At 32.2% G+C, this 9,802-nt stretch overlaps 1 protein-coding gene across 1 annotated transcript in view; it reads left to right on the plus strand.

Moving 5' to 3' along the window:
- The window catches only part of LOC140432075 (lipase 3-like), an 89,962-nt gene extending 86,171 nt beyond the window's left edge, over nt 1-3,791 (plus strand). Inside the window, exon 8 of the mRNA XM_072519921.1 lies at nt 3,434-3,791. Within this exon, the coding sequence (XP_072376022.1) occupies nt 3,434-3,736 (303 nt within the window). The 3' untranslated portion in view covers nt 3,737-3,791. The remainder of the gene's footprint in view (nt 1-3,433) is intronic.
- Nucleotides 3,792-9,802: the final 6,011 nt, after the last annotated feature.

Genomic DNA, 9,802 nt, shown 5'->3' on the forward strand with positions numbered 1-9,802 from the left:
TTTTTAATAAAAAGTAAAAGATTAGGCATTAGTTCTGTGGTTCAAAGAACGAGCCTTTACGAAGATTGAAGTACTAATAAGGCCACCGCAATCGGGCATACCCCGGGTAATGATTAATTAATTAATCGGCTAATTCTTCAGTCACCTCTTTAATATGATTTAATCAAATTGGTCCTTTTTAGGAGCAACTATTCTAATAACATATGTCTATAACTGTTAAGGGTATTTTTAAAGATCAAGAAAATTTACTTTACTTAAACTTATCAGACATATGAGCTAAACACGAATCTGACTTATTTCTAGCGCAGGAAACACATATAGAGCCTAACCTAGGGTATTTGGTATACAGCTGATCGTTAAAACCGCATTATAGATATAGACATGCTATTTCTGTCGAAAAAGAAGCAAAGAATTACTCTAAGAAGAGAGTTATTCTTATATTGTAGAGTAAGAAAGGACAAAACCAGTCAGCTGAGAGAACCTTTTAACGATGTTGAGCTTGAATCCACCATCTACATATTTAATGAAACATAATACAACTATCGACATTGAGGATCTGAGCACAAAGCTTATTACGAAATCTGTACTAAACACTACAATGGCTGATCCGGATGATGAACAACTGTATTCAAATTATGGAGATACCCAAAGTCTAGAGACAAGCCAAAGTTGTTAACTTGCTTAAACCTGGCAAAAACTCCAACGACTACAAAAACTATCGGCCAATATCTTTATTTTGTCAGCTATTCAAAATACTTTTGCACAAGATCGTTAATATGATATCACCGATATTAGAAGAAAAACTTAAATTAAAAGGCAAAAGTGGCTATAGATAGGGAAGATTATGTACATCACAAATACTAAATCAAAGACCAGTACGAAAAATATCGGGTATCAGGGGTGGTATTTTTCACTCTAAATGCCGCTTACGACACCTTAAATTACAGAATATTTCTCCAAAAACTATATGATATCCCCTTACATAACAAAGTCACTTATATTGTCTCCGTATACCTACACAAGAGAAAATTTTTTGTATCACATAATGGTAAGAATAGCAGTTGAAGAACAGCCTCGCTTGGGGTAGCATAAAGGCACCTACACTGTATAACATATTTATTTTGAGATAACCTTCTATCGAGATATCATATTTAGTACACAAATAAGAGCAGAACTAAAATAATAAAAAAGCTTTATACAAGATATTGCAGAAGATTGGATAAAATAAAAGTAGTTTTTATTAATCGGATGCTTACATAAAACGTACAAAAACATACTCACGTAAACAAAATATATTACGAAATTTCTGTAATTAAAAAAACATCGAGTTCAGCATTGAACTAATAAAATTATATTAAATAAAAAAACAACATTATTTTTAAAATGCAGAAAAAATAAAATTTTCTATGCAAGCGAACATTCCATTAAATAATAAGCCCAAATCCTTTTGTATCTATATACCTGTTTTTTAAAGAACCAGTTACCTTTTAGTACGTAGTTATACCAGGTAATACGATATCCTCTGTTACACAGCGTAATGCGTATGACATTACACTGTCTGCAAACAGTAGATAAAAATAAGGAGCCCATATAAACCGTTCACGGTATATGTTGAAAATATACGGTATAATCGCACAGTTGCCAAACTCTCAGAGCTTACTTAAACCGATAAACGTATGGTTGAAATATACAATGAAGAAGATCTGAACGACCCCTATAATATATACACGTGAACTAAACGATATACATTTATGATACAGGGGTATTTACGGGCTCCAAAAAATTTTTACAAATTATTAAACTCTACATGTTGATGAATCGACAGAACCAATATTATGGAATGGTCAAGTGAGCTCCGTATATCGGTATCCACTTGACCACGGAGCTCAATTGAACCTGCATTTTAACATGGGCGGAGTCCACTTTATGCCGTAGATATATATATATATATATATATATATATATATATATATATATATATATATATATATATATGTATATATATATATATATGTATATATATATATATATGTATATATATATATATATATATATATATATTCATAGAAGAACCAGAAGAATCAAAGAATGATATTGGTTCAACAATTGGGTTGTATTAAACAACTAAAAAAAATAAACAAATCGGGAACTTCCACCAAGAAATATAACTGCAATAACTCGGACAAGGACAGGTCTTGGATAGTTTTAATACCAGCAATGAACTTTTGTTAACTGCTGTTTTAATTAAATCTTGGAGAAAAGTTTACTAAAAGGTGACATCCATAATAACGGTTCAATATATCTTGTTGTGTTAATATAGTGTTATGTTTTAATGTCTTTTTTGGAAATTACCTTTTACAAACCGGTTATTTTGCAATCAATTGGTTAGGTGGACAACTTTTATTTATTCGTGATAACCATTTCAATACTATGAAACTCGGTACTAGCTTATACCGATAGTGAATCATCTCCCTAAAGTGTTTTCCGCCTCTCCGAGATCTAGTGTCTCGTGGTAATGCAGGATGTAGCTAACTGTTTCAAGTTGTCTACTACAGAGTCGGTACCTTTAATCTCATTGCCGTGAAATAGCTTTATTTATACAAGTGTCCCATGACTGGCGCATGTTAAGTAAAAAACGTTGTAACAATTCTGGGTTCATTTCTGCAGTTCTATGAATGGGTGTTATGATTCCGGGTACATTCTTTGGCACATCTCTGACAGGCTCTACACCGAAGTATTTTGTAGATGATCCTGCTTTTATTGCCTTGTATTTTCAGATTACCTGGCTCCCACAACAGTGTGACACCGTTATTTTCCGCAAGACTTAGACAGTTCTTCGTCCATAGATTTCTTCTTTGTATTTAAATAGCAGCCTTTGAGTCTACTTTAGGACTCCTACTTACCATTGTTCTTGGATATTGTACCAGGAAAATACTAAAAATATTGAAACTTTTACGTATAATACTATAGATATTTCTGCAAAAACAGTAGGAATTTATCACAGGATTAAGTTAAATATTCGACACTAACGAAATGGATTATGTTAAATCTGCATCAATATTGTGCTGCTAAACTTAATATTTTAAGCTGTACTTTTAGACGGCCGCCCACTTCCAATAATTCGACCAACTTAACCAGTCTATTTAAATAAGTGCACAAAACATTATCAAAACTATGGTAATTAAACACTAATTAAGGAAAATACTCATAAATATCAACCATATTAAATTTAAAATCAAGTTCTAAGATTGTCTGAGATCTAATATCGGTTAAAGTTAGAACTAATATTTGATAATTTTTGCTAATTTGTTTTATTCTAAAATCTCATAGGACTTCAGTGGCTTTTAAATTAACTAAATCATTTAAATGTAAATAAACTAAAATTATAGATCTTCTTAATCGTATATTGTAATTTTTTTAATGTTTGTTTTAGGATATACAACATCTCGCAAATGACTTACCCAAAATAGTAGAAAGTCATATGATTGAATATGATCGTTTTAATCACATCGATTTCTTACTAGCCAAAGATGTGGACAGTCTACTTAATCTTCATGTAATAAATACACTTAATGTATATAACGATAAGGATAATATTACAACAGCAACAACAGCACCTTCAGCAAAATCAACTACGCAAGTTCCTCCAACAACAAAAGCATCATCAACTAACATTGTGCCAGTTGGTGTTGCAGTTTTAGGAAGTATTTACTTGTGTATTAAAATGATACTATAATGAACAACATGTTTTTATTTATTTTTTATTTCAACTCATTTATATATTGTATATAGAGCATTGAGTTTATTTAAAAGCTTGAATAAAAAAATATGATTATAAATAATACTGATTACAAATTTTAACGCTGCCTGCAGTTTTGTTGGGTGAATGGAGTAGCTCCATAAAAGTGTTACCCGTAGGACCCTTAAGCTAGTGGGGACAAATGAGCGGAATCCAATTTAACCTACGTAATATTTTTTTACCAATTTTTTACTAATTTATTACCAACCTAATATTTTTTCACCATCAAACCACCCTGAAGGGGAGCGATTTTGCTGACTTACGGTTAAACTAGTAGAATTTCAAAAACATATTTATGATATACCACAGTACTCTGCTAGGTTTTTATGAATTGATTACCACCTTATTAAATTTTCACCCGTTAACTACCCCTTGGAGGTAGCCCATGAAATATGTCAATATTTCTGTTGGATTAACATTTAAGGGAAAAAATTCTTTTTTTGCAAATTCACTCTTCTCTACTAATAACTGAAGTAAACTGTTTTTTAAATGTTTACTAAACTTTAAGTACCCTGATAATCTTGCACCCCTAAACCAATCTTATTTGGAAACGTTCCTGCTAGCTTAATATTTGAGCCAGCGAAATTGGACAAAAATATATTTTTGAAATACCGCAGTGTTCTGCTAGGTTTTAACGAATTTTATTACCACCCTAGTAATTATTCACCCCTCAACTGCCTCTTATGGAAAGCCAATTATTCTCTTAGGTTAAAATTTAAAGTGAAAAAATATTCTTTTACAATTTTACTCTCCTCTACTTATAACTGAAATAAAAAAGTGTTCTGTTAAGTTTAGGCTAAACCTTGATCACCAATCTTATTTGGAAACGTTCATGTTAGCTTTATATTCCAGCCAGCGGAATTAATGCAAATTATTTTTGAAATACTTATAATTAAAATAATAAAATAATAATTAAAATAAGAAACTATTCTGGTAAGTTTGTGCCACACTTTCACCACCCTGATAATTTTCCAGCACTAAAGCAATTTTATTTGCAAAAGTTTCCACTAGCTAAATATTCGAGCCAGCAGAATTAAAAAAAAAACAATATATTTTTGAGGTACCACAGTGTTTTGATAGAATTTTACAAATTTATTACCACCCTTAATTAATTTTTCACTTCCTAACTACTCCTTGTAGGAAGTCAATATTAAACTATTAAGCGGAAGCTCGAATATTGAGCTAGCTAATTCAAATAAAAATTTTGAAATACCATATGTTTCTGCTGGATTTTTACTAATTTTTCACCTCTCAACTAACCCGTAGTAGCTTAGGTTAAAATAAAAAAGTTATTTTTAAATACCACTGTGTGCTACAAAACATGCTATAAATAACTCAAAATCTGACAGATTCCCTGGGTCAGATGTAGTTCATATCGAGCTAATTACTTATCATATCGAACTTATAAACGAAGACAATGTAAGTGCAATATATATATATTTAGGGATTCTACAGTATTCACTGCCTTCCCTCGCTCAACCGTTTCCATCTCTCTCTGTTGTTCCATTCTCCATCGTTTAGTCCTCTCTTACTCATGGCGTCGTCTACTTCGTTCCTCCAGGATTTTCGGGGTCGTCCTCTTTTCCTCCTTCCTATGGGGCTCCATTCGGTTATTCTTTTTATCCATCTGCTGTCGCTAGCTCTTCTTACATGTCCATACCACTTTAGTCTTTTTTGTTCTATATATGTTAGTATGTCTGTTTCTATTGATGTTCTTTGCTTTATTTCGTCATTACTTCTCCTATCCATTCTTGTTACTCTGCAGCATCTTCGCAGGCATTCCATCTCTGTTGCTATTATCTTACTGCTGTTTTTCTTGTTTATGATCCAATTTTCGGCCCCATATGTCATAATACTTCGCACTAATGTTTTATAAATCTGCGTTTTTGTCTTCATATTTAGGTGTCTATCCCACCATACTGAGTTAAGTTGTCGGATTGCTGTTCTTGTTTGTCCTAATCTTTGTGTAATTTCTTCCTCTGTTGTTGCCTTTTTCGTGATTATGAACCCCAGGTATTTGAATTTATCCTTTCCTTTGATTGTTACGTTGTCATCAATCTGTAGATCTTCTATGTCTTGCAATACTATACTCTTTAAATGTGCAATAACTATACTCTTTAAAAACATATACAAATCTGGTGAGATACGTACACAATGACTGCTATCAACCTTTGTTCCCGTATTAAAAACCAAGAACCTCAAACACTGTAATGACTTTAGATTAATCAGCTTAATATCACACTTATTAAAAACATTTTTAAAACATGTTAAGCGGATATGAGTAATAAACAGTTTGATTTTCGTAACGGCTTCGGAACAGTGGAAGCTCTGTAGAGGTTCACAACTCTTGCCCAAAAATATCGAGACCAACAAAAAGATCTTTTCGTTGCGTTTATAAACTATGAGAAATCTTTCGACAAAAATAAACATAACATTCTCATTGAATGTCTAAAGAGAAAACGACTCGACAAAAATGACATTAACATACTGAGAAATCTCTATTGGAACCAACAGGCTGTAATAACATTAGATGGAAATAGCACAGATGCGCAACAGATAAGTAGAGGGGTGAGACAGGGCTGTGTACTTTCGCCATAAGTATTTAATATATATTCCGAAGAGTTATTTACGCAAGCACTTGAAAACTGTACAGAATGGATCAAGATAAATGGTGAAAATATAAATAACATCCGTTATGCTGATAATACAGTCATTATCGCTGAAAGTGGGACAGACCTGCAGACATTTCTAAACATAATTTTGTGATACTGTGGAACAGTTTGGTTTAACCATAAGCATAGAGTAATTACTATTTAAATGGTAAAAAGCCACAATTAAAGGTTAAAGTACGTTTATTGACGTTTCAATTTCCACTTCGAAAATCGGAGAACGATTTCCGAAGTGGAAGTGGAGGCTTGTATACGCCTCATACTTGTAATTCTGAAAGTCGTGTTTTCACTCCGTATAGCAATATGGAATAAATAAATGTTTTTACAAATTGGTATCGGATATATAACGATAACGTAGTGTTTATTAGGAATTTTTTCATTCGTTGAAATGCGGACCTAGCATATTCTATACGAGTACGTATTTCGACCTCATGGTCAAGATCGTTTGTTATCCAGCAACCAAGATACTGGAATTTTTGTACTGGTTCTATATGTTTGTTATAGATACAAATATTAATTTCGACATTTGGTGCACGTGTAACAGCCATTACTTTTGTTTTATTTGTGCTTATATTTAGTCCCAAGCTACCTCCCTCTCTGGTTATGACATCCAAAAGTCGTTGTAAACCCTCAGCACTGTCCGCAATAATGACGATGTCGTCTGCGGATCTTAACTTGTTATAATGTAGTTGCAAATTAATATTACTAATTTTAACTGAAGCGTCAAGTAATATTACTTACATTGTTATAATTATCATATCAATGAACCATAGCTCAACCAACCCTGCTGAAAGAGTTAAATTCTGGAACTGATTATGCTTATAGAATATTGGTTCTTAATTTTAGTATCTTGGCTGGTATCTTTTTTTTTCACTTGTTTTCTTTCGCTTCTCCTAGAAATTTTTTTTTTTTTTTCGATTATCTATTGAATGCTGTTATCTGACCTCAAATGACTGGTGTTTTTATTTTACTAAATGATTATTATAATTATAATGCAATTATTACGAATATTTTTTTTATTTTGCAATAAATTTGATAGATGTATAGAGGAAAAAAAGGTAAGTTATTTCTCGAATACTCATTTCTTGTAAGGGCTAGTGTCTTTTCTTTAGTAGATAATCGTAAATATAGATTATTTTTTACTGACTTTGCTGCTAACTGTTATTTAACGGCGCTCGGGAAGGAGAGAAAACGTGACGCTGATTTATAGTAAACTTCTAATGGCAAATAAAAATAAGTGCGGACTCCTGTTTCGGGACCTTTTCTCTTAGCTTTGTAATTAATCTTCCTCATTCCGTTGCCTTTTTTATTTCAACAACAGTTTCATTTAAAAATGTAGATTTTTGACAGAGTGAAAAGTTACGGAATTTTGTATAGAATTGGCGTTTGATTTATTAATGTGAATAAAATTCGTAAATAGATGCCAATATTAAAGAAATTTTCTATTTAAATGTTATGTTTATATGGTAATAAGCCACAATTATTGATTGTAATGAAAATAATATTTTTAACTGCTGTTTGATGTTTTGATTTTCACTCTGGAAATCATTTTCCAAAAAGATTATTTTAAAAAATGTGCAACAAATATAACCAAAAACTTCTTAAGCGGGTTATAGTTTTCATAACAGACGCGTGACCTCCTTGGCCTCGATCTTATAGGCAACAGCCATGCTCTTAGTTGAAAAAATCTGAGTGTAGTGTTTGTGTCCTCACTATGATATCAAATTCTGATTATTTTGCGTGTTTTTATATTATTTGTTCGTGTATTATGCGTTTGTGTGTGATACGTTTACGTATTACATATATGTTTATATATTTTGTGTTGTATATATATATATATATATATATATATATATATATATATATATAATACTTAAAATTGTAGATTTCTAAATATACAGGGTGTCCCGGAAAATAGTGCGTTCCTTAACGATATTTGCAGATTGCAGCATTTAAAACAAAAAAGTCTTATAACATTTTTTATGAAGTTAACCGTTTTCAAAAAAAAAATTGATTATTGTTCGCAGAAAAGGAAATACAACCGGCAACGTTGCGTTCCTTGTTATTCTTCGTTATATACTGTAAATCAGCTATCATGAATCATCGATCGTTAGGCATAATATGTTTTGATACTGATAACAGTGATAGAGAAAAAGCATGTATTTGTTTTTATTAAATATTTAATAATTAAAGTTTGAATACTGTTTTTACTTACATGGAAAATTATTATTACAATAAATGTTCGAAATGGCCACCATTTGCACAGATACACTCGTTTATTCGACGAATCTAATTATTCTTAATATTATAAGTATGTTAATTATGTCTGATTATTTCAGCAGCATTAAAAATTCGTTGTCGCAATTGATCTTCTGTTTTAATTTCATCCTGATTGTCGTATACTAATGATTTTAGATGTCCCCAAAAACAAAAGTCCATAACATTGCATTCTGGTGTTCTGGATGGCCACAGAACGTGTCCATTTCTACCGATTCAATGACGAGGAAAAGTGATGTCGAGGAAATCTTTAATATGTCTCGTAAAGTGTGCTGGAGCCCCGTCATGAAGAAACCACATTTCAGAGCGTATTTGTAACGGAACGTCTTCAAGAAGTATCGGTAGAACATGCTGCAAAAAATTGTAATAGGATTATCCATTCAATCTTCTGGGAAGTTTGTACGGTCCAATCAGACGATTACCAATAATCCCAGCCCATAAATTGATACTAAATTGTTTTGAAAATTTGTCCTATGTATAGCATACGGGTTTTCATCACTCTACACGTGACAATTGTGAAAATTAAACACACCATTTCTCGTAAAACAAGCTTCATCTGTACACAACACGTTGCATGGAAATTCGGGTTCTCTGGCGATTTTGTTTTGAAACCATCTACAAAATCTTAATCTTCGAGGTAAATCGCCTTGGTGTAAATCTTGCACTCGTTGGTAATGGTAAAGATGTAACAGTTGTTCCGTAAATGTCTTGTGAACAATGTTTTTTGAAATGCCAACCATTCTAGCCACAGATCGAGTACTTACTCTTGGATTATTACTGACTATATCCAAAATCACATCTTCTGCATTTAGTCTACGGTTACTTCGTGTTCTACCGCTAGTTTTTTTAGGTATCACACAACCCGTCTCTAATAACCTTTGGGACACGTTCACAAAACTTCGGGCATTAGGATGTCGTCGTTCGGGATAGCGTTCAACATAAAGTCTAACAGCCCTATTACTGTCACAGTGGGCTTCACCGTACGTAATTAACATATCGTGATACTCGCGAATCGAAAACATGACAATACTATTTATTCTTGAGCTACGGGTAATTA

Source organism: Diabrotica undecimpunctata, chromosome 1 (assembly GCF_040954645.1).
Source record: "Diabrotica undecimpunctata isolate CICGRU chromosome 1, icDiaUnde3, whole genome shotgun sequence".
Taxonomy (NCBI): Eukaryota; Metazoa; Arthropoda; class Insecta; order Coleoptera; family Chrysomelidae; genus Diabrotica; species Diabrotica undecimpunctata.